This window comes from Cordyceps fumosorosea, assembly GCF_001636725.1.
Source record: "Cordyceps fumosorosea ARSEF 2679 chromosome Unknown scaffold_29, whole genome shotgun sequence".
NCBI lineage: Eukaryota > Fungi > Ascomycota > Sordariomycetes > Hypocreales > Cordycipitaceae > Cordyceps > Cordyceps fumosorosea.
In genome coordinates, this window is record NW_017387329.1 from 204,289 (window position 1) to 228,132 (window position 23,844).

The window sequence follows — 23,844 nt, forward strand, 5'->3', positions numbered from 1 at the left end:
ACAAAATGGCTGACGAAGTTTACGACGGTGCCGTTGGTATCGATCTGGGTATGTGCCGAACGATGCTCTCTCATTGCCCCTCCTCGCTTGCAATAATGCGGACGCTCTTTTTTGTGCGTTGTGGCCGCCGCCAATGGATGCGCAAAAATTCTGCGCCGGTGGCGGCCAGCCTGCATGATTTTCCACGGGCCGACCGCGACCGCACGATTGCAAAGACGAGCACGACCAAAAAACAGTTGCAGAATTTGAATGCTAATTCTTTCGCCGTTCCACAGGTACCACCTACTCCTGCGTTGCCATCTACGAGGGCAGCAATGTCGAAATCATTGCCAACGAGCAGGGTTCCTTCACCACCCCTTCCTTCGTCTCCTTCACCGAGAAGGAGCGTCTGATCGGTGAGGCTGCTAAGAACAATGCTGCCATGAACCCCCGCAACACCGTCTTCGATGCCAAGTGAGTTTTAACCCTGCGGCTTATATCTCTACATCGTGCAGTTGCTGATGCTGTCCAGGCGTCTCATTGGTCGCCGCTTCGATGACCCTACCGTCAAGAAGGACATTGAGTCTTGGCCCTTCAAGGTCCTTGACGACGACGGTACCCCCAAGATTGAGGTCGACTACCTCGGCGAGAAGAAGTCCTTCTCCGCCCAGGAGATTTCTGCCATGGTTCTCCTTAAGGTGCGTTTCACTGTATTACCTCGGCTTTCGCACCCGCAGCCGTCTAACGCCCACTACAGATGAAGGAGATTGCCGAGACCAAGCTTGGCAAGAAGGTTGAGAAGGCCGTCATCACTGTCCCCGCCTACTTCAACGACAACCAGCGTCAGGCTACCAAGGATGCTGGTGCCATTGCTGGCCTCAACGTCCTCCGTATCATCAACGAGCCTACCGCCGCCGCCATTGCTTATGGTCTCGGTGCTGGCAAGTCTGAGAAGGAGCGCAACGTTCTCATCTACGATCTCGGTGGTGGTACTTTCGATGTCTCTCTCCTGAACATCCAGGGCGGTGTCTTCACCGTCAAGGCCACCGCTGGTGACACCCATCTTGGTGGTCAGGACTTCGACACCAACCTCCTTGAGCACTGCAAGAAGGACTTTCTCCGCAAGGCCAAGAAAGACCTGAGCAACGACCCCCGTGCTCTCCGTCGTCTCCGCACTGCTTGCGAGCGCGCCAAGCGTACCCTCTCCTCCGGCGCTCAGGCCACCATTGAGATTGACTCTCTCTTCGACGGCGCCGACTTCACCACCACCATCACCCGTGCCCGTTTCGAGGAGCTCAACGCCAAGGCTTTTGCCGGCACCATTGAGCCTGTCGCTCAGGTCATCAAGGACTCTGGCCTCGACAAGGCCAAGGTTGACGAGATTGTCCTTGTCGGTGGCTCTACCCGTATCCCCAAGATCCAGAAGCTCCTCTCTGAGTTCTTCGGTGGTAAGAAGCTCGAGAAGAGCATCAACCCTGATGAGGCCGTCGCCTACGGTGCCGCCGTCCAGGCTGGTCTGTTGACTGGCAAGGCTGCTGAGTCCGATGCCGCCGACCTGCTGCTTCTCGACGTCGTTCCTCTTTCCCTCGGTGTCGCTATGGAGGGCAACATCTTTGCTCCTGTGGTGCCACGCGGTACCACGGTGCCCAGCATCAAGAAGAGGTTAGTGACATTTACTTGTCTGTTTTCGTTTCTTGGATTTCCTTTTCATTTTTTTGGGATTTCGTTTCCTGCACACTCTTGTGATTGTTGGTGAATCTGGCTCTGTTTCTCATGTCTCTTGATTCTGAATTTTCACCCAACTGAGCTGGCGACCACAAGTGTGGTCATATCGCCTCATGGCCCCTGACACACGTTGCTTTACTTGACACTCTCTTCCCCACACAAGACAATTTGCAACAAGGAGCGCTGGAGAGTGTTTGCCATCCATTTTTCCTTACCTGCTTGACTTTTTCCACAACAGCCAGCGTCGTACTGTTTGTAATTATCAGGTTGCATAGACTATTTCCCTACAAAAGACTAATAATTCTATTACAGGACCTTCACTACTGTTGCCGACAACCAGCAGACCGTCCAGTTCCCCGTTTTCCAGGGTGAGCGTGTCAATTGCGAGGACAACACCTCTCTCGGTGAATTCACCCTGGCTCCCATCCCTCCCATGCGTGCTGGTGAGGCTGTTCTTGAGTGTGTCTTCGAGGTCGACGTGAACGGTATCCTGAAGGTCACCGCCACTGAGAAGACCTCTGGCCGCAGCGCCAACATCACCATCAGCAACTCTGTCGGCAAGCTCTCCACTGCCGAGATTGAGAAGATGGTCAGCGATGCCGAGGCTTTCAAGAGCAACGATGAGGCTTTCAGCAAGCGCTTCGAGGCCAAGCAGCAGCTTGAGTCTTACATTGGCCGCGTCGAGGAGATTGTCTCTGACCAGACTCTGTCCCTCAAGATGAAGCGTGGCCAGAAGGAGAAGATCGAGGCCGCCATGAGCGATGCTATGGCTGCTCTCGAGCTTGGCGACTCCTCTGCCGACGACCTCAAGAAGCAGGAGCTTACCCTCAAGCGCCTTGTCACCAAGGCCATGACCTCCCGATAAATGTCTTCGCTCAGCTCAGTCCATTGGCAGCACATGTCACTGGCTGGTTTAATGAATGCTGAGGGGAGCAAAGAGCTGTTTTTTTGTATGAAGCGCTGAAACGGACCAGGTGTTCAAGGAAAATCTTGGGATGTCATTTCTGCCGCGTCTTGATGTCGGTTTTACCAAATGTCGATTTTATATAACGAAAAAAGTTCAACAGAGTGTGGGTGATGGTTGTTTGACCCGGGAACCATGGGAAGCAAGCAAAAGAAAAACGGGTTTCGTATTTTCCTTTTTTTCTGTCTGGGGGCGACATGGCTTCTACGAGGGGAAGATTGTTATGCTGCGTTGTTCCAGGAACCGGGAGCCCAAAGTGCTTGAGCCGGCGGGCCTGATGACGAGCAGTGGAGCAAGTCACGACTTGCAAATTATGAATAGACTCGGTAGAATGGCCAAAATACGAATTTTATTTGTTCAATCAAACTACAAGCGTATTGCTTCCTGGAATTTCTAATGTCGTATTGTAGATGCTTGCAAGGAAGGGGAAGCAGGTGCGCTGCGAGTGGAGGTTGGCAGTGCGGCGACCAGTGCTGATGAACCCGCTACGACAGCGCCAACTTGGCCTTCACATCAACCGAGCCCGTTTATTACAGAGCGCAGGGTTGCCGAACATCATTGTGCAGCCGTGATACAAGGTCTTGGTTGCACAAGGTGATGATTGGGCATTACTTAGAGTGTTTGCACACAAGAGACTGTGTTAGGTCTGATTCTGTTGATTGTGAATCTTGTTATGCAGGAGGGAAGAAGAGGCTTATCGAAGGGTTGTTTGTTGCTACTCTCCTCTGGTCTGACGCGGACGCTCTCGCACGTGTTGACGAATGCGTGAAGCCCCCAACCTGAGTACTCTCCCCGTCATACCCGAATCGAAGCTGACATTGGAGCAGCGCATGCTTGCTCACATGCACTTTTCTCACCTGTTGCTTCTACGGCTCCCGCGAACAATACCAGCGTTACCAATAATGCCAACACTGTCGACAATGCCACTAATGCTAATAACGCCAACAATGCCGTTCGGGGGTAGTTCCGCCGCCGCGAATGCTAACCACCATGCTGGCGGGTTTTGAATGAAGAAGCCCAGATCAGTTGTCATCCTGGATACTCGGACAACTCTAATACTATCCTCGTACTACCAGCACTCGATATCATTCCCAAAGACACACAGACAGCCATTCAACGGTTTGGCATCCATCACGAAACAGCGCGTATCGCCTGCGCGATTCTCGCTGACTGCCGCATTGATGGATACCTCTCCGAGGACCCAGAGCCTGCCTTAACGCAGAGTGGACCAATGCGTGATGGAGTTCCTGGCGAAAGACAAACTTCTAACCTATTAACCGACACAATTGACTTATGTAGGCGTTTGCAACAATCGGGACTAAAGGACCGGCTCTCACGACAATTAGGGCCGGATGGTTTGACGACGACGACTGGGACGATGACTCGCTTAGACTTTTCTTTTTATCTCCTACTAACATCCAGTACTATGGCTTAAAGTTTATAATATCAGACACGGGACGTGAGATTAAGGAATAAGTCGAAACAATCTCGGGGCAAGAGGAAATTAGAGTATGATGATAGAGGTTATTACATACTAGCCAGGACATACAGTGTTAGTATAGAAACACAGGGATCATTACCCGAATCTTCGTGTACACATCGGTAATTGGGGACAGAAACAGTAGTGTGTTAAAAAGTACCGCTAAAAACCGAGGTAACTTAAACAGTTTATGCTGTTATTAGTTATCGTCCTCATGAGTGACTGCCCCGGAGTCTTTGGACATTCAAAGGGATGACTCGGAGGACCGGTGAGGGCAAACGGCGCAGTGACGGCGGTAGCGTTAAGTGCATCGGATCGGTCACTAACAAGACAGGGCCTGGACCGTAGGCATAGAGGAATCAACCTACTTTCTTACCCTTCCTATCTTTACTATCTTTCCTATAAACTTTATCTATTTTGTAGATGTATTTCTTTTATTTCTGCCCTACATCTATTCATATTTAATACCTACCAGAATCGTATGCAGTAGATACGCCTTTGGCTCTTCAGTGAACAAAAAGTGGACCCTTTTCTCACACAATCTTGTGGTAGCCTCATGCTGATGGAAATGACGAAGCTACAGTCCTTTTACAGCCTCTCCGCCGTGCTCTCGGGGGCTCGTCAGCCATGACAGGCGGTCAGCCTACAACTCTGCTCGATCTCCCCGTCGACGTCATCGCGCTCATCTTGACACCTCTGCTGAAGATCGACGCGCCCATCGAGCTGTGTCCCTGCCCGGACCACGGAGACCTGAACGCGCGGCTGGAGACGGCGCGGCTGGTCCTGCTCGTGCATCCGCAGCTGCACGCCATAGCCTGCCCGATGCTGTACAGCCTCAACACGTTCAAGCTGGCCATCGTGTCCGGACGGCACGGCGCGCTCCAGAGCAAGATGTTGCAGGCGCACTGCCACGAAGAAGCTACCACACTCGGCGAGGCGTGGACGGGTTTACGTGATGGCGCTGCGGCGGACGGCGCGTTAGCCGCGGAGCAGGAGCGGCAGCGCGAGATGGGCAAGCTGCGGCTGTTCGTGACGCCCTCGGCGCGGCGAAGAGTGCGTAATTTCGTGCTGGAGGTGGGACGCCACCGCGGATGGATCGACCGAGCCGTCACCCCGGTGCTCTCCGACATGATCCTCGCCGGGAGCCTTGCTTCGCTGAGCATCACGCTGCTGTATCAAGCATCCGAGACCAGGCTGGGAGGCAACCAACTGTTAAGCCGAGATGCGGCCATGTTTACGAGGCCGCCGCTGAAAGGCTTCTTCCAGGCGTTGGCGGATCCGGACCTCGAGTCGTCGCGACTCCTCTTGACGGGAGGGCACCCACCTGCTTGGTGCAAGTACCACAAGAAGGGGTTGCGGAGTGATAGGCGGGGGGCAAAATGCCCTCCTGTCGCTGAGGTTGACTGGCGAGCTATTGTGCGAGAGGTGTTGGATCCTGAGGGAGTCAACACGGCAGCGCGACACTCAGAGGCAGCCCCCACCCCTCATCTTGGCCGGATCTGAAAATAGCTACGAATTATAGGTAAAGGGAATGCAGCCGCTCGACTTTTATTCGGTCACATCTTGCGCCCTGGTTTGGGAGACGCATAGTCACGTCACTTGGGGTGACACACAGTCCGAGGCACGTATGAGGCCTATCCGTCTGGCGTCTGGGAACTACACCCTATACATTGCCACGAGTACCTTTACAGCTTGTTTGACTGGCTTATCAGTGAAACAAGAGACCCTTCCCACCTATGTATGAACCCCGGTCTGCCAAGGTTGGTCGTGCTCAGTCAGGTATCTTGGCGGGCTCGAGTCAAACAAAATTTGGCCTGGAATCTGGCGGAGGGGGGGCACAGTAATGGGAGGGGCTCTTATTACTCGTTAGTGCGAGACAAATGCAGACGAGACAAAAAAGAAGCTTACGCAGCCGTGCGACAGGGGTGGCGACTTTTCCTTTCCGAGGGGACAGACACACTAATCTCGTCAGATCTGGCGCTCGAGCCAGGTAAGCAGATGCGAGTCGACGTTTCTTTATGCGACACCATGATGCTGAATGACCCAATCCGCAGATACACGCCGACTGTAGGACATGATTATTATTTTTCAGAATAGCACAGTTGCCTCACCGCGTGCGGTGTCATCTGTAGGGCCTTGGCAGATAAAATAAACCTGACTAAAAATAAGCTGTCGCAGGCACCATCGTTTCGGCGGGCGGAATCTGCCATCTGCTTGGCGATCTAACTCTAGCTTATTAACGTTAATACGAAGGGCCAGCTCTGGCATAAATCTTGTCAGCAAAATGACGAATCGGAAAGCTCCTCTCCCCGTCTGTTTTTCAGTTGCATTACAAACCCCCCGGTTCCCCTTTCCCCCTCCCCAAGAGAAGACAGGCGGCACGTCCTTCACACCGCTCCGAGAGCAGAAAAATGGGCGCCAAGAAACGGGTCACATGGTGAAGATTATGGACATCTAGACCACTAACTAGTTACTCCGTAATCTGCACGAATTCCTGCTGGACTTGTCCGCAAAACAAAGAGGCAAGTACAGCCAGGGGTCGTTGTCCCTCTCACGGACTCCATGGGCCCTGGTCGCCCATGGCTTTCGGTACAACCCTAGCGGCCGTGGCAAGCAAGGGCCCAACTGAAAGGTGAGGAGGCGTCTCGCGGGCACCACGTTGTTGAGATGAATCTGATTCGATTGCGAGTAATGATGTGGGTGTGCACGGTGATGAAACGCTGTTGTTGCTTTTCCAAGATGCTAAATTTATTCATTCTGTTTCTGGGCTTCTTTTGTGCCAGCTCATCTCCCAGACATGTGATGCTATCAATTTTTTTTTGCCTGCTTTTAAAAACAAAGAAATTTATAAAACAAGCCAAGAAGATCAAGGTATAGAAAAAAAAAAAAAAAAAAAAAAAAAAAAAAAAACACACAAATATTATCCGTAGAAGTCATCTCTTTCCGCAGCGACCACGCCGGGATGCAGCTGTCTCAGACAAAACACAACCCTTGGTTAAGGTTGTATTAAACTTGTTTTTTTGTTTTTAACCTGGCACGCAAATCTTGCAGGCGCTTCTCCCATCTGCCGGGACTCCTCCCCTCCCATGACTCGTCCATGCATCCGGGGAGGAGTCGGCAAGGCGTCACACACCACCGCTTCACTCAGACTGGACCAGGTCGTGGTAGTCGGCCTGGTGGTCCTCGACGTGCGCGCCCCAGTGCACCGGGCTGAGCTTGAGGACGCGCGTGTTGGCGACGGGCACGGCGGCGTCCACGGCCGAGAGCGTCGGGCTGCTGGCCGACGCGGTCGACGAGGAGGCGTCGCTGTCGGCGCGGGTGCGCTGGGCGCGGGGGTGCGAGTCCGACACGTCCGGCGCGAGGGAGAGGAATCGCGGAGCCGTCGCAGCCGGGACGGTCGCGGACCGGATCTCAGGAGAGAGGATGAGGAACTGATTCTGGCTGGAAGACATCTTGGGATGTGTATATCAAGGGCAAGTGGTGAAGGATATGGTGGTATAGCGTGTGTAGATGGGGAGTCTGGGCAGTGGCTGCGTTGTAGAAAGCTGGTAAATTTGGGACAACTCAAATGTAGATGAGGAGACTGAAGGTATCGAAACCAAAAGATGAAGAGCCTTGCTTGGTGTAGAAATGAAAAGATTGAGACTTCCCATGGACCAGAATGGGGGACATGCACGTCCTTTTATGCTCATCCAGTTACACAAGCTTCTTTTTCCACACCCACAGCAATGCTGAAACCGTGGAGTAATAATGAGTTTAGTCTTTCTTCGGTTGCGTCAGACATGACATGGGATTTGCAAGGGCCGTGGTACCCGTAACCCGTGTAGACAAGGGACGGGGGGTAATGCTGCTGACCAGATGTGCCAGCCCCGGCACAACGTGTGTATCTGGACGCTAGCCACGGCGGAATGTAATAAAAACCTGGGGTTCTCCAACGGACCAAAGGCACACCCCCTCTCTCTCTTTTTTGTGCATGCCAATGGTAACTAATTCTTGTGGCTGCTCCAGGTACGTGGCCATCCTGACAGGGCACGAAAATGCTCGCCAGAACACGCCAATCGCGGGCGGCGACGGCTCAGAGCTCAGTCTCAACGGCACATGGAAGAGAAAAAAAAAAGGTATAAATCACCCATTAAACACGTGCGTCGCACCGACAACCATTGGCCAGCCCGCCCATTTTTCTTGCTCGTGCCTTCCCACCATCCCATGACGTGTAAAGTCGCTCATCCAATGGCATCTTCCACCGCGCCGGAATCCAACGGATAGTGCCTTGGCCTTGTCTGTAGATGAGTTTTTTCGAGATTTCGGGTGGAAACGCTTCTTGCTGGTCGATGCAACGCTTTATGCCCGAGTACCGAGCTATCTCTCCACAACCACAACATGTTCTCCACTGCCATAAAGTGTCATACCAGGCCACATATAGGCGCATCGGTTACTCCCATGGCACTTGCCGGAGCGCGCGCCAGCATGTGCGCATTCTCAGCATGTCGGTGCGGGTCGGTTCTAGTGCCTCTGCGCCAAGCATATTCTGTTGTTTGTGGTCTGTAATCCGTGATATGTGACCATAAGTCGAGTCTCCCGTTGTACGAGCACCTCATCTGCTCTGCTTCCAAGTTGTCTGGCCGCTGATATCGGGTGTCCGTTTGGGGCCGCCGTGCCCACGCTAGTTCGAGAACGAGATCGAGCGATCCCTATTTCGATGTCCATCCGAGTTCGTTGGCAGACTATGGGCATCCTTGGCCCAAGTCTCCGTAAACTTTGAGAGGCGCAGTCGTCCAGCAACTGGCACGTGTTAGTGTCATTTCATAAGCTTGATCAGTATCCAAGGCTCACGACTCACAACTTCCATCGTATGCTTCCATTGTTAGTGCGTGTTTTGATTCTCAGAGAAGTATGTGATGTGACTGGCAAATTTCCGACAAGCTACCAGAGATTCTTTCGGATGAGTGGGTGCGGATGGCCAGATAGTACCTAAGATCTGCCGTTGCAGCGAACAAGGAACTCCAAACACAGCAAGCGGCCCGGTCTCTTGACAACCCAACGCCGAGGGGTCATCAATACCGATATTGAGCCCGTGTCTCAATTCTTTAGCTTTTACAGAGTAAGTCTCGAAAGATACCCCAAACCAGTAGGTACACTTCATGTGCTGCATCAGGATTGTGGGCGAAGTAGCGTTGCATACGGCTTTGGTTGAAGAGGTAGGCATTACGGGACGGCAGATGAAACTTCTCAAACAAACTCTCTCCGTATATGCACTCAGAAAGCCACTCACATCATCAAAATAGAGTCTCGTATATGTAGCTTCCACAGGAAGGGACAGAGCAGCTGCCGTCGGTCCACGATCATAGCCGTGTTGGTGATTGAGTTGGCAAGATGCAGATGGCGCACATCCACGCAGTTTTCCATTCATGCCAGCCCCCAAATGTCCTGGGCTGTCATGTACCATCCTTCCTACGAGTTTTGAGCCGAGACGTTGAAGCTTGAACCCGAAGCGCACGCCGTCAGTCGACCTTTTAGACGCCCCATGGGGTGGCCATCGGCCTGACTCTCGGCTCTTAAGTAATTGCCAATATTGTCTTTACCCGACGCAGGTCTTAAAACCTCCAATTCGTTATTGGACTACCAGTTTTGGCATCCCGGTGTGATTATCACTTACCCCAGTCACGAAGCTGAGCCCTAGCGAGCCAGTGTGGGGGGATTGTGAGAGCCAGCACTTTCGGCGCTTACACTGAAGAATGATTGGCTCCCAATTTGACGAAGTGATTTATCCCAGGAATCCAGGAAAGTAACGTTGGATTTGTTATTTGATAGTTTTGATGTTGTTAAGAGCGGCAATCGTGTGCCTCGATTTGACACCGAGACTGCGGATGCTGCGGGAAGACGACAACTTAAACGGTGGCGCGATATAAGAGCACACTTTGAAAGGGTTAGATTGGTACAGAATTATTCCCTCAGACGAGCAGCCAATTGAATAATCGCACAAATTTAGTAATCCCTGGCAAATTTAGAGCCAAAATTGCGAACATGGAGGGATGATCAAATCGCGAATCTAGGCAGGAGCCGTATAGCTTGCTCTGCTTAACGGGGACCAGGTACAGATCCGCTTGGTTGGCAGGAAAGACGAAGGAGCTCATACCACTAGCTAGTAAAATAAAGGATTTCAATCAACTGTTCGGCAATGACAAGTTGACTTCGGATTTCTTCCGAGATTCTTTGACGATGCCGGCTGGCGTGAACTCAGACTGGGTGTATTAGCGCGCTAAACGAACAAATGTAACCCGCCACGGTCGACTGCTCTATGCAATAGGGGTGCGAGGATGCAAAGTACCCAGAGACGAGCGAGGAGGTAGTCGGTGAGGGAATCCGTTGGAGTCACTTGACAGTGTACAAATGTACAAGGGCTGATGTGCCGGGTCGGCGACTATTCTAGCGGCGGTAAGCAACATTGCCGTGGGCAAGAAGCGCGCAGGTCGGATAACGAACGTATGGCTGGCGGCACTGCGCTTCGCCGCCGTTGCAGGCGGTAGCAGGCGGTATGGACACAAAAGAGGGGTATACGGTACCAACAGAAATGTTGGTTCCGCGGCAAGCCAATGCAATGCCGGTTGTCGTGCATCGTGGCCGCATGTTGGGTCGCATGAGTGCATAAGTAGGTCGATCGAGTGTTTAAAAGGTCGGTGACGAGCAACGAACCTTTGAGAGGGGCAGGGCGACAGCTTAAAGTACTCTATCGGTGGTCAAACCGAACAAGATCCTTCAAATTGGCAGGCTGAGAAGGAAAACGGCCGATTCGAAATGAAAGCAGCGGAATGGATCATTGACAGATTCAGAACAGTATGGCGCTGATATTGCGGGACGGAAAAGACTATGCGGACCTGTTCATGGGCGAAGATGCGAGTCAATCCCCAGAACGGAAGGTTGCAAGGGCAATAGACGCCACTCGGGGGCCAAACTTGGCGACCTCGTGGCGTTGGTACGAGGATGTTTGGCAGAGGCGGGTGGTGATGCACGCCGCGGCCGTGTATGCTGCGGCCCGTCGCGCCACATGATTCATCGGGGGCTTGGTAGGTCTGGATAGATAGCCCGAAAAGTAATCCGCCGATGGAGGTAAAGGGCAACGTGATGTGAAAAAGTTAACAGGCTCGGAAGGAGATGTTGAAATGCCTGTGTGATGGGGCAAGGTCCCAAGCTATGTACATAGGTATGTACATAGGTTCAAAGGTAAGCGATGGAATTCGGTGCCTGGGGACTGCCAGTTAGCACAGTACTGATGTAACTCTGTAGGTAGAGAGGTTACAGGGGGTGGTGAAGGGTTCCCGTGGAATTGGTCGGTAGCTACGAATTACTACCTAGGAGTAAGGGGAAAACAGGAAGTCAAGCAGAGAAAAGCAGTATCGGAAGTAAAAGAGTCCAACATTCCCCAATGTCAATTGCCCAAGGCCGCGAACAGCCGAGAAGTACGCATCAACAACAGCCGCAACGGACAGGCGCAAACGAGTGAGTGCCGACTGCCGGCTGCCAGCTGCCAACACCGGTCCGTGGATGGTCAAATTGACCATCACTTTTCTTCGCTCGCTCGTCGTCATGGCGCTTGCATCCATCAAATCATATCATCACTCGTCGTCTTGTCAATTTAACAGTTGTCTTGGCTCTGATACACCTCGAGGGATCTAGCCAGACTCGCCAAGATGGTGTGAACGCTACCCCGGCTGGTCCATCTTATTAGTCGCGCTTGAGCTGGCTGCACACCGACCACCAACCTTCTACTGCATTAAGCATGCCCATTGGCCGAATTAACATCATGCAGCTTGGCTGATCTGTGTCTTGTTTTGTACAAGCACATGTTCTCGTCCAAGATCTACGGCTCTCCAGTCCACGAGTATACGTAACTACTACGAATGGCCAACTTATCTCCCAACGGGCGTTGCTTTGAGCCTCGAAGACAAGAATGTCTCGGGCTCCCTGCCAACTTTGTTCCTGTCTCATTGAACGAAATACTTGTGCAATATCTGGGGCCGTACCCCTGGCGCCATGATGCTACGTTGGTCAATGCCTTCCGAGCAGCAGGGTTGTCGCTAGGCCGCCTCCCAGTTAAATGCTTTCTTCAGGCGCTTACAGCCTGGGCACATCGCAGCAACAACCTCGCTTGTCGCCAGTGACACACTCAAGCTGCCTATTTTGTCACAATCCCCCATCGCACTGGTTCAACAGCCACAGCCTAGTCCCGCCAACCCACCTTCTCCCTACAGTCGCGCAGAAACATCCGATGGCCGCATGGCTTATTATTCTCTCGTCGTGGGTGTCAGTATTGCCCGGCTCTTTGCTAGCTACGCTCCGCGTACGGACTCGAATCCACGCTCGCCGATAGACTCATTCGCATGTACCAGGCAAACTTTCCAATCAATACTTAACCTTTAGTATGTCGGCGGATCGTACGAGCGAAAGGCTGCCTGCATCCCCGCTGTTGCCCTAGAATACGGGGCGGCTGGGCGGACGCCGTCCGACCTGCATAGCGCGCATCTGCCACTGCTGCAAGTGTCACTGTTATGGTGTTACGCCGTCCGCGGGGCTTGGACATCGAGAGGGGTGCGCAAATCGAACTGCCTATCCCAGCAGACAGGGGCACACCAAATCTTAGATATTCCCAACCCTCGCTCCACTCGGCGCACCGTCCCTCGTGGCGCCTCCCGTTCAGAACCCTACGCCCCCTGCCAATGATGAGTCGCGCCTGTATCTTGTTGTGGAGGATGCGTGTGGGCGGATGTGGGCGCGTGTGCGCGAAGGCAGACGAAGCTTGAGCCTGGCAGTACTGTTGGCCCTGCTTCATCTACTGCTCGTCAAGACTTCATCTCCTCTGCCCGCGGCGGTCCACGCCAACTACACGAGCTTCACCCCTGTCTTTCCTCCTATTTCTCTTCAACGCTCTTCGGCATGCGCTGCCTTTTTCCCTGCTCATCCGGCGCGCGGCCAACCTTCGCTCCACAGAAGCCTGCCGCTGGACTTTGACAAGTTTTCGGACAAGCTACCAACGCTACAGATTCCCGCCTGATCTGGATTCTTATATCTCCATTAAGCGACCCGATGTTTCGTTTCTGCAGATGATTCGTGTCCTTGCCAGGCGGCCCAACCAGCGACCCAGTCGGCCGACTAACATCGTCACCCATCTACATCTCGAGTACACTACCAGCACACCCCCCCACCTTCCCGTCAAGCCCTAAGCTTGGCCCGGCTTGACTTCAAGGACGTTGCAAACATGGAGAAAAGAAGCAATCAGCTAACACGTCTTGCTATTGGCGTCGCCTTTTGACCAGGGCCTTGAAGTGGAAAAAAACTGTCACAAACGAGACTGGTCGGGTCAGACCCTCCACTTGACCACAGTACATCCCGACGACCGCTTTCCGTGTAAGCCGCAGCAAGGAAGTCGCGTTGGTTCGGTGCAACTTGTCAGAGTATGGCAAGAGGAGGAGAAAATCTGCGCACGTTAAAGTTCATCCTTCGATTGTCGTCTATTTAAAGGTGCTTGCTCCTCCTTCTCTGGCCGACTATCCTCACCAACCTCATCAACTTCCTTCTCCATCGCGGCCCGCACAAGATTCCTTGTTGTCTCTTTGAGAGAATTGATTCATTCTTGCTTATATTTGCTGGTAAAGTCCCTCTCTTCACCAACTAATTTCCTCCCTGAGTCAATCTAACTTGACTGTCGAAGCTTGACCCAGCCCCGACTCTGCTCCGCTAGCCATCTTGGTGGCATCATAGACAACTCAGCCGCAGTGCGCAACATCCAACACCGCAATCATGTGCGTTTGGGTCCTTTCCCAGCAATGGACCGTCTGCGGTTGTACCGCCGAGGCCACTGAGCAGAAGCCTACCTGCAACTGCTCTACTGTGATCAGCAAGTCTACCCAGGTGTGGGAGGGTAAGTGTGGTCGTCCTGAGTGCCCCAAAAGCACTTAGACCCCGCGCGCTGCTCGAGCAATGGCCGTTTTGTACGTATCACTTGAATTTCTGCATTTCGTCTTACTGTAAACATGCGCTAACATAGTTTCAGCTGCGAAAACCGGTTCCAGTCCAGAAAGACAATATAAGCACCACATTCATAGACAGCCTCACGGCAAGCATGCCCCCATCCGGCACCAAACCACCAAACATGAGCATTGTCCTTCAAAAAGGATGATGCAGAATTTTGGTTGACACTTTCAATTCTCTACCATCTCTTGACCGATTTTCCGCCACGGTACCCAGTTTATATCTTCTGCATTTGCAAGATGTCCTCTAGCCTCTTTACGTCACCACCTGTCAGACACTCCTTTTATCGGCCCTGATTTCTTAATCCGCTCGTTGTTATTTCTTCCTATTTATGTTCTGTCTACTATTCTTTACTTTCGTTTATTTCTTTGTCTACTTATTTTCCTTATTATTTCCTTATTATTTCCTTACCTCTTGCTTATTCGAACCTCAACCCGTTTCTCATTATGATTGGGGAAGTATCGAACAGAGAGGGCCGCAGTCACTAGTTGGCGTGTAGCCCTGGCTCCAAGCAAAGCAATTCGTGGGTCGAATAGTCAGTCGGCGACGGGCTAGCACAATCCTTTGATAAAAATGCAGTTATTTATTGTCTACTATTATTATGCCCGTGATTTACAAGTTTTTTGTGCGCGCAGGGTCTGAATGGCGTGCAGTTTGCGGGCGGAGCAGCATTGTTTGTCATTCAAGGTTGTGCACAGCGTCGCGGGAGGTCGAGCTGGCGGGCGTGTAAGACGTGAGGGGTCATTTTTGCTCCATCCCCGGTGTATCTCAAGTCAGTGTCTACCTAGTCGATTGGGGGCCATTTAGCCGTTGATTGGCAACTACCAACGGCAGACGATATGTTGTGTTACATGTTTGCGCCCAAGGTGGTGCGCCGGGCGCTCCGACCGATGCTTTTGTCGAACAAGGCGCAAGGTATCGGGCAACGGAAGTGCAGAGTACAGAGTACAAAGAAGCATCAGCATGGCCGCCCATCGAGCACATCCAAGCAGCGATACATGTACATGAGATGGAAGCGGCCCGCCATGCGACCACAGCGTGACACACAAACCGCATACCAAGTCATTATTTGCCAAACACGTCAACCCTCTTCGTATGTCAGTGCGTCAAACAGCATCCAGCATCGGACCGGACTGCCAATGGACGGGCAGAGGCGCCGAAGTCGCCTTGGGGCCTGTTATGCGACCAAGTGGGTTTGGGACTCACTGTCCACTGTCCACCGCGCTCATACGGCGAACAAACTGGAAAAAGAGAGGAGAGGAGAGGAGAGGAGAGGACAACTGTGGAAATGATATGCCCCATTTCTGCTGAAATATTCGAGATGGCTTATTGCCTATTCTTTGATGCTTGCTTTTGGTGCAGAGATGGTCGCAGATTGGCTCTTTGTCTTGCGCAGGTCAAGTCTTACCTAGTCATAGACCACACACAGAGAGACAGACATAAGGAAGCGCCTGACTCACAGAACAGAATGTGTCCACAGGGGCAGCTCACTCGACCGAAAAGAAGGCAAAGGAGGCGTGTAGCCGGTTGCCCCCCCCCCTTCTTCCGGGTGGTCCATACGGGAGAATGATGAATGGTGACTCTGCCTACCTCCACTAGCCTAGGCCAGGGGCTAAGACGTCACCTCGATTGTTTCCGTATCATCGTCACAGCACCTCGGCTATACCGACAAACTCAATAAGGCAAGAAGCGCGCCGCCCGTCCACCACGGACCGCGCGCTGGCGCGAGCAGGCGAGCCTCTTTCCGCCCTCCCAATAAGCAATGGGCCGCCCTTTCTCGGCGATGCCTAAGCTTCGGACCTCTCTCCTCCTTCTTTCATCTACTTCCGAATGCTTAACTAGCCAGCGTCACCGCTCCCAATTCCAATCCCGAATCCGGAGCTTTGTTCACACCCGCACTTGCATATATATGTACGTATGTACATGAAGCTCCCACAACGCCAGGGGAGGTTGCTTGGGGTTGGCTAACAAGCCAGTGGCCTAGTGCCATTAACCGCTGCACTTGCACTAGACGCAGACGACTCCTGAGTTGGCTGTATTTTGCTTCCCGGCGTCGCTCCTCACCCGTCCGTCCGCCTTTTACTTTCGCCTGCTCCTGCTGCCGCCGCCCCGTGTCCGCCATGCATCCACTGCTCATCATGTGATGGCCCAAGCAATACGCCAACATGGGGTTCCTTCCCCAATTTGGCCAGAACAACTTGACCCCAAGAACACGGAGGAAAATGTGATCTCAGCTTCTGCGAGTGGTGTTGGGCGGACCGTCTTTGTTCACTTCGTCGAGGGGCCCCGTCGACGAAAGGCCCAACTACCCTTCAAAACTGGCCGCCCGGTCACTTATCCCGGGCCTAACTCCGCTCACGCCCCCAAGAGGCCAGCTCATGCCAAGTTCCCGGGCGCGACAAAAGGTCCTCTGGCCCGGCTGTCGTTGGTACGCCTTATTGGGGGAGAGGCAGCGTATATCAGCACAAGCGACGTCGATCCCTCAACAGTAGGAAAGGGGAAGCCGGGCCGAAGATCCGTCTGTGTCTGTGTTCGTACTTTTCATGTTTCCGCCTTCTTTGTCGGCGACCTGCCTACATATAATGCGGTCGAGCGCACAAAGTTAATCAACCCTTGACGCCTTACAGGGCAGTCGCCCGCGTAGCTTGCCCTTGTCCGGCTGGGCTTTGCTGGGAACTCGTCCGACTTTCCCGCCCCTTTCTTCACCCGCCCACTTTCCTTCTACCACTACATTTGTGAGTTGCAGGCGGTTGGGCGGCAGCAGGCAACGAGACGACTGGCATCCTCCGTGATGAATGCGAAATCTTTTTTTTTTTTGGCTTCCAGAAAGCGTCGAAGACCGGTAACCACCTATAGTTTCAACAAAGTCTCGTCAATCGCCGGCCAAGCATGAAGCAATGTGGCAATTCTATGGGGGGCAGTCACAGGGAGCATGCATGGAGGCGATGGGACACGTTCCGTAACCTTGCATATGTACTATTTACTGCCGACCCAGAACTGACTAGATAAGAAAACCAAGATAAAGGTGACAGAAAGACCAAAAAAAGCATTGCAGAGAGCAAGAAACAATTTTTCGGGGTCCAATCTGGTTCTCGCTCGAAAGACGCTTCCCAGGCGCCAACAACAGCATCAGGTTTCACGCGCTTGCTCCGTGTCAAAGGCCAATCACCTCTTCATTTTTGCTTCGTAGATGAATCGTTCTCGTTCCTTTTGTTCTTTTTCTTCCTCGTCTCTTTCGACTCGGTAGGTGGAAAGGGAAAAACTCGTGTGTTCAAAAAATCTGTTTTGTAATCTTTCACTTTTTTTTGGTGATAAGGATTTGTGGTGATCCCCTCCCTTTTCTGCGTTCGCTATCAAAGTAGTGGTTTTCCTTCTCTCCCTCCCCTCTGCCCTCTTTTTTTCTCATAGTGTACATAAAACCAAAAAAAAAACAACGGAGGATTAATAGGGGGAGGGTGTGGAGAAAGAGGAGAGAGAAGAGCAAGAAAAGAAAACCATGGAAGAAGTAAAAACAAGAAAAAAAAACGAAATAAAAAATCTTGCCCCCGTGTCTGATTTTGCTTTGCAACGCCTTCGTGTCTCTCTCTCTCTCTCTCTGCCCCAGAGAGCTTCCTTCTCCCACGACTGATAAAATGCGAGCTTTCTCTAATGCAAAGGGGGCTTCGTTCTATGTAAAATACCATTCTCCTCTCCTCCAACATTCTTCCGTTTCCAAACAAACACATGACTCCTTTTGCCTGTGGGCGGGCTATATCTTTTTTTCTGGGGGATTATTGTATATGGTTGTCCATTTCCAATCACTCATTCTTCGGCGAGCTAGGTGAGTACTGGTTGCCACTTCCAGAATCTCCGCCAGAGCCTGAGGGGCCGGGCGTGCGAGGAGAGAACTGAGGCGACGTTGGAGAGTAACCGGGACTCGTCGGTGACAGCTGCTGACCAGGACTGCGTCCGAAGCTCGGGCTCGTCGGCGAGTAGGCGTCGGGTGACGTCGGTGACCACGAGGGCGACGCGGGCGAGTACGATGGCGAGGTGGCGCCGCCGTGCAGATTGGGGGATGCAGGGCTGTAGTTGGGACTGGCTGGGGAGTAGCTCGGAGACGTCGGCGAGTTGAACTGGGCTGGCGACGTCGGTGAGTAGTGTCGCGGCGAAGTCGGTGACGTCGGCGAGTAGCTGGGCGACGTTGGGCTGTAGTTCGGGCTGGCCGGGCTCGTCGGCCGCAGCATAGGCGACGTTGGCGAGAAAGACGGCGACGATGGGCTAAATGAAGGCGAGGTGGCGTAGCGAGCACCACCGTCCAGCATGGGCGACGTAGGTGAGTAGCCTGTGTTGGGCGAGGATGGCGAGTAGCCTCCCATACCCGAGCTGAATGGCGATGTCGGCGATGTGCTGAATGGACTGGTTGCACCGCGCGAGTACGGGCTCATAGAACCATTGGCACCGAAACCACCACCATACTCGGTATTGAAGCCAGTCGGTGTTTCTGACCCAGCACCCTGAATAGGAGAGAAGTTACCCGCAGCAGGAGAGGCCATGCTGAGGTAGCCAGAGTCACCCATCGGTGAGGCACTGTCGTACGGGGTGGCAGCACCCTCGCCCTCGCCATCTTTGGTGGGCATGCCAGGCATGAGACCCATGCGAGAGTTGTCTGAAATGACCGTCTCCAACATCTTGGGGTCCAGGTACACGTCAAAGTTGCCAGTACCCATTGGCGCAAGCTGACCAAGCATGACGTTTTCGGAGATACCACGGCAGTCGTCGAGTTCACCAGTCGCAGCAGCCTCGAGTAGAATCTCGACCGTCTCTTCAAAGGAACAACGCATCAGCGCACCAGTATCAGCGCGGTTGATACCATGACGAGTGACAGCCGAGATGACACCACGATAGGTCATAATATCGCAAAGAAGAGCAATATGACGATGGTTGACATACGAGGCGTCAAAGGCCAAAACGTTGGTCAATTCCTTGACAAGCGCGGATCGAACAGCCTCGACACCGAAGACCTCAGTAATCTGGTACAGGTCGTTACTGTAGGTTCTTCTGGGATCGACACCGGGGACAGCGAGCACCTCTCGGAGGGCTGAACCACTGGTATCCAGGTACCACTGCGTGCATTTCGGGTTATCCTTGAGAGCCAGCTCAGAGCCGTCGTCATCCTCAACCAGGCGGGTACCCTTGGTCAAGAATGCTCTCTCGATACCAGGGACACCGCGCAGAGTCATGGTATCAAGCAAGTGAGCCTCAAGACGCTTAAGCATAACATCGTCTTCAATCCTAGTGTCAGATTCTTCATCCTTACCGTCATCCTTGCGGATGGTACGGATACGGATGACTTGTTCCTCAGCGTTGTTGTCCGAGAAAATGATTGCCAAATCGTTAGCGTACTCCTCCTTAATGCATGCAGCAACATCATCAATCTTGATTCCCTTGTCCAGAAGTTTTTGGCGGTCAAGAGTGATACGGAGGAGCCAACGCGACTGTCGGTGGATGGTGTCTTGAGCATCATCGGGAATCATAAAGTACGATTCGACCATATCCACATCTTCGGCAATGTTGGTAGCTTGCACATCAGGGTCGTAGTAGATTTCGGTGACTGATGTGACAGAGCGCAGGTTGGTATATTCGACCAGACTACGGAGCTTCTTGGCCTGCTCCTGAGTGCCCAGCTTTGTGTCCAGGTAGACGGCCATGCTGGGGGTTTTGATATTCTTGGCCAAGTTGAGAATTTCCTTGAGACGCGGCACACCAAGAGTAACGTTCTTAGAAGACACACCAGCGAAGTGGAAAGTGTTGAGTGTCATCTGAGTAGCAGGCTCACCAATGGACTGCGCAGCAAGAACACCGACCATCTCGCCAGGGCTGACGAAGGCTCGGTCCCAGCGATTTTGGAGCTCGCCGACGACGTGGTCGAATGCAAGCTTGTTCAAGCGATGGACGTACACAATCTCTTTGAAGGCAAGACGAGAGCGCAAAAGTGCCTTGAAGAGAATGGTGGCATTGTAATCGGCCTCCAGCGAAATGGGATCGCTGCCGCGCACAATCTTCATGTTCGACAGCAGAGTCTGCACAGTAGTGATAACATCGGAGGGGCGAAGGTTGCTGCGGTCAGTCTCACGGATGTTAAAGACGCGCTTGGCACTCTCAATAATACGGCCGATGTTGAGAGGAAGCTGCATCATCTCTTCGCCCATCTTGGACTTGTTGATGTTGCGAACAGCGCGTCTGTCAGCAAGCAAGGCATCCCACTCCATGTCCAGCAATTCCATGGAAGCCTTGTCGCCAGCCAGCTCGTTGCCGTACTCATAGTCCTTGCGGAACCAGTCTGGAGGGTTGGCAAGATCCAGGCGGTATTGTCTCTCAAAGGCAGCGTCAGACATCTTGATGGTGCCAAGTCTCTGTTTTTCAATGCACATAGCATCGAGACCATCTTCACCGTACAAGAATTGAATAACGTCACCGAGCGAGTTGCGCACGGTTCCATCGTAGCGCGCGCTGAGATCTTCAAGAGCCTTGACAAGACGTCGCTGAATGTAACCAGTCTCGGCTGTCTTGACCGCAGTATCAATGAGACCTTCTCTACCAGCCATGGCGTGGAAGAAGAATTCCGTAGGGGTCAGGCCACGAAGGTACGAATTCTCCACGAAGCCACGGGCTTCGGGGGAATAATCGTCCTTGGTGAAGTGAGGCAGCGTTCGATACTTAAAGCCGAAAGGGATACGCTTTCCTTCAACAATCTGCTGACCCACAAGCGCCGTCATCTGCGAGATATTGATGGAAGAACCCTTGGAACCGGATTCAGCCATGGTGACGGCGTTGTTGGAATCCTTCAAACTCTTCTGAGTTGAAGTACCAGCCTGGTCACGAGCCATGTTAAGAGCCATGGAGACCTTGTTCTCGAATGTAGCACGAACGTTCATGCCAGGTAGAGCTTCCAGCTCGTTGGCTGTAGCCTGAGCAGTCAGGCGCGCGACCTCGGCCTTGTGCTCGTCAATGTGAGCCTGAACCTTCTCGATGGTTTGCTTATCAGGAATGGTATCACCAATACCGATGCTGTGGCCAGTGTTCAACAGCCAGTAGGTGACGACCTGTTGGACACCGTTCAAGAACGCCATAGCGCCTTCGGGTCCCAATTCATTATAGCACAAGTGAATGATACCACCTGAGGCAGCACCGACGTTCTTCTTCTTGAGCAGACCATACATGAGCTCGCCACTTTGAATAAGCAGGCCAGCATCATGCTTAGGATTGTCCAGCTTGTCTTCCTTGCTGTACAGACTGATCTCGGGAGGGATGACCATGCTGATAATCTGTTTACCAGTCCAGCGAGGTCTGGGTTTCAAAATAGCCGGTTGAGGAATGACGCCGTCCCAGTTGGGGACCCAGAGCATGAGATTCTGAACAAACTCCTTGTCGATGAATGTGTCACGGCGGCAGAGCTTGTAGACACCTGCCAGAGAATCCTGGACGATACCCATGAGAGGGCCATTCTTCTGAGGCGAGACAATGTTGTTAGGAACGAGACAGAGCTCCTTGATTTCAGCTCGAGTTTCTTCGGTCTGAGGCACGTGCAAGTTCATTTCATCACCGTCGAAATCGGCGTTGTATGGTGACGTGACGGAGAGATTCAGTCGAAAAGTTGAGTACGGCATGACCTTGACGCGATGGCCCATCATGGATTCCTTGTGTAGAGAGGGTTGACGGTTGAAGATGATGTAATCGCCATCGATAAGATGGCGTTCGACCTTCCATCCATACTCCAGGGAAATCTGAGCCGCACGTCTGTGGTGCCGTAGATCGATTCTCGTGCCGTCAGATCGAATGACGTACTTGGCACCAGGGTGCTCGTTTGGTCCATTTTCGACAAGCTGATGCAGCTTAGCAATGTTGTAGGGTGTAACCGTCTCGGGATATGTGAGAGTGCGAGCAATACTCCGCGGGACACCAACTTCATGCAACGACAAGTTGGCGTCGCCAGTAATAACGGTACGTGCAGAAAAGTCGACACGCTTGCCCATCAAGTTACCTCGTAGACGACCCTCCTTGCCCTTGAGGCGGGCGCGGATGGCCTTGACCGGACGCCCGCTCTTTTGAAGAGCCCGTGGTTGTCCAGCGATATCGTTGTCCATGTAGGTAGCAACATGATATTGCAAGAGCTCCTCAAAATCGCGCGCAATGTGTTGCGGCGATCCTTCACGAATTGCCTGCTTGACATTGCCGTTGGCGCGAATAATGTCGCCAAGCTTGTAGGTCAAATCGTCTTCGTTTCTCGTGCCAGTGCCAGTACCATCCATGGAAATACTAGGACGCACGGGAGGGGGCGGAACGGGCAGAACAGTAATGATCATCCACTCAGGACGGGCATAGTCCGAGTTGAGGCCCATGTTGTGCAGATCGCGCTCGGAGATGCGGCGAAGAATACCATGCGCCATTTCAGCGCTGATATTGACGGTTTCCTTTCTCTTCGGGCCCTCCTCCGAGGTGACTTCGAAAGCAGCCTTGAGTTGGAGTGCAGCCTGTCTCACTTGTGGCTGCATGTTGCCACATCCGCCATGTCCCTCGAGAACAACATTCTTAACACCAGGTGCAAACTCTTCATCCTTGTTCTTGTCTTGCCGCTCCTCGTTCTCACATTTGCGCTTCTTCTTACACACAGCCCAGACGCGCTTGAATCGAAGTTTCGGATCGCGAGTACGAATAGCGGTAACAAATTCGGGATCGCTCTGAGAGTTCACGTTAGCATCCAGCAAGCTCGAATAAAAGCTTCATGGAGTAAAGGGAAGACCAACTTCATCGGCCAACACTTTGCTGCAATTGTGGCAGACAATCTCCAAGACTTTCTTCACTTTCTTGATGAAGCCAGGGTGGTAGACGGGTTTCGCTAGCTCGATGTGGCCAAAGTGACCTGGACACTCGCTCATCGGTTGAGAGCAAGTTTTGCACTTGAACTGGCGATCAATGGAACCCAGTAGGGGATCGTTGAGGCCGCCGTCGCGCGGCGTTGTCTTGTTTTCCTCCATTGTTTCGGGATAGAGAATGTGCGCAACGCTCATATTTTTGATCTCCTCCGGGGACAACAAACCAAACTGAATCTCCTCAACAGTTTTGAGCGGCGCGCTCGAATGCGGAAACGGAAGGTTCGCCATGATGAATCGATGTGGCAATAATTGATCGAGATGTCGAAGAACTTTGGACGTCCAGTTAAGGCGTCAAGAGCGACGCGCCTCGGTGGTTGTAACGGGTGGTGGTACAGCCGCGTGAGATGAAAGAAAGCAGCGCGCAAAGGAGGTGGGCAAAAAACCCGAATTCGACTAAATCCAAACGCAGACGAGTATCGTTCTCGATGGCAGACGCCGTCAGAGTCGAGTTGCGGATGGCCCTTGAAGGCAGCAGCGCCTGTCCTGGCCAGCGGCCCAGGAGAACCTCAGGCTAATCGCCCCCGTCGCCTCCACCTCTGGAATCGCGAGATGAAATATTTCGCACGTCGCTATATCGTAGGGTGCTCGAATCGGTGCTCGGTGATGTCGCGCACGATGCCCGACACGCGTGGTGATGAGTTTGAGGCCCGTGAGCAAAGTTTTGTGTGGTTGAGGCGTGGCGACAGAGAGCGCCCGAAGAAACTGGGAGTTTAACGTGACTGCGAGTGGCTCGTTCGGCGCTAGTCCTCTTTGGGCCC

General features: G+C 52.8%; 4 protein-coding genes across 4 annotated transcripts; 2 read left to right on the top strand and 2 right to left on the bottom strand.

Moving 5' to 3' along the window:
• Nucleotides 1-5: 5 nt before the first annotated feature.
• Nucleotides 6-2,569, top strand: ISF_08382 (heat shock protein 70; the record flags this gene model as incomplete). Its single annotated transcript, XM_018851985.1, has 5 exons — nucleotides 6-48; nucleotides 276-453; nucleotides 512-677; nucleotides 737-1,641; nucleotides 2,017-2,569. 5 exons carry the CDS (start codon nucleotides 6-8, stop codon nucleotides 2,567-2,569), a joined length of 1,845 nt encoding a protein of 614 aa, XP_018700882.1.
• Nucleotides 2,570-4,775: 2,206 nt separating this feature from the next.
• Nucleotides 4,776-5,651, top strand: ISF_08383 (hypothetical protein; the record flags this gene model as incomplete). The annotated part of the gene is made up of 1 exon (XM_018851986.1): nucleotides 4,776-5,651. One exon carries the CDS (start codon nucleotides 4,776-4,778, stop codon nucleotides 5,649-5,651), a length of 876 nt encoding a protein of 291 aa, XP_018700883.1.
• Nucleotides 5,652-7,288: 1,637 nt separating this feature from the next.
• On the bottom strand, nucleotides 7,289-7,600 carry ISF_08384 (hypothetical protein; the record flags this gene model as incomplete). The annotated part of the gene is made up of 1 exon (XM_018851987.1): nucleotides 7,289-7,600. The coding sequence occupies one exon, from the start codon at nucleotides 7,598-7,600 to the stop codon at nucleotides 7,289-7,291; it is 312 nt and encodes a 103-aa protein (XP_018700884.1).
• Nucleotides 7,601-17,971: 10,371 nt separating this feature from the next.
• ISF_08385 (DNA-directed RNA polymerase II largest subunit) lies at nucleotides 17,972-23,314 on the bottom strand (the record flags this gene model as incomplete). The annotated part of the gene is made up of 2 exons (XM_018851988.1): nucleotides 17,972-22,891; nucleotides 22,958-23,314. The coding sequence occupies 2 exons, from the start codon at nucleotides 23,312-23,314 to the stop codon at nucleotides 17,972-17,974; spliced, it is 5,277 nt and encodes a 1,758-aa protein (XP_018700885.1).
• Between the last annotated feature and the right edge of the window lie 530 nt (nucleotides 23,315-23,844).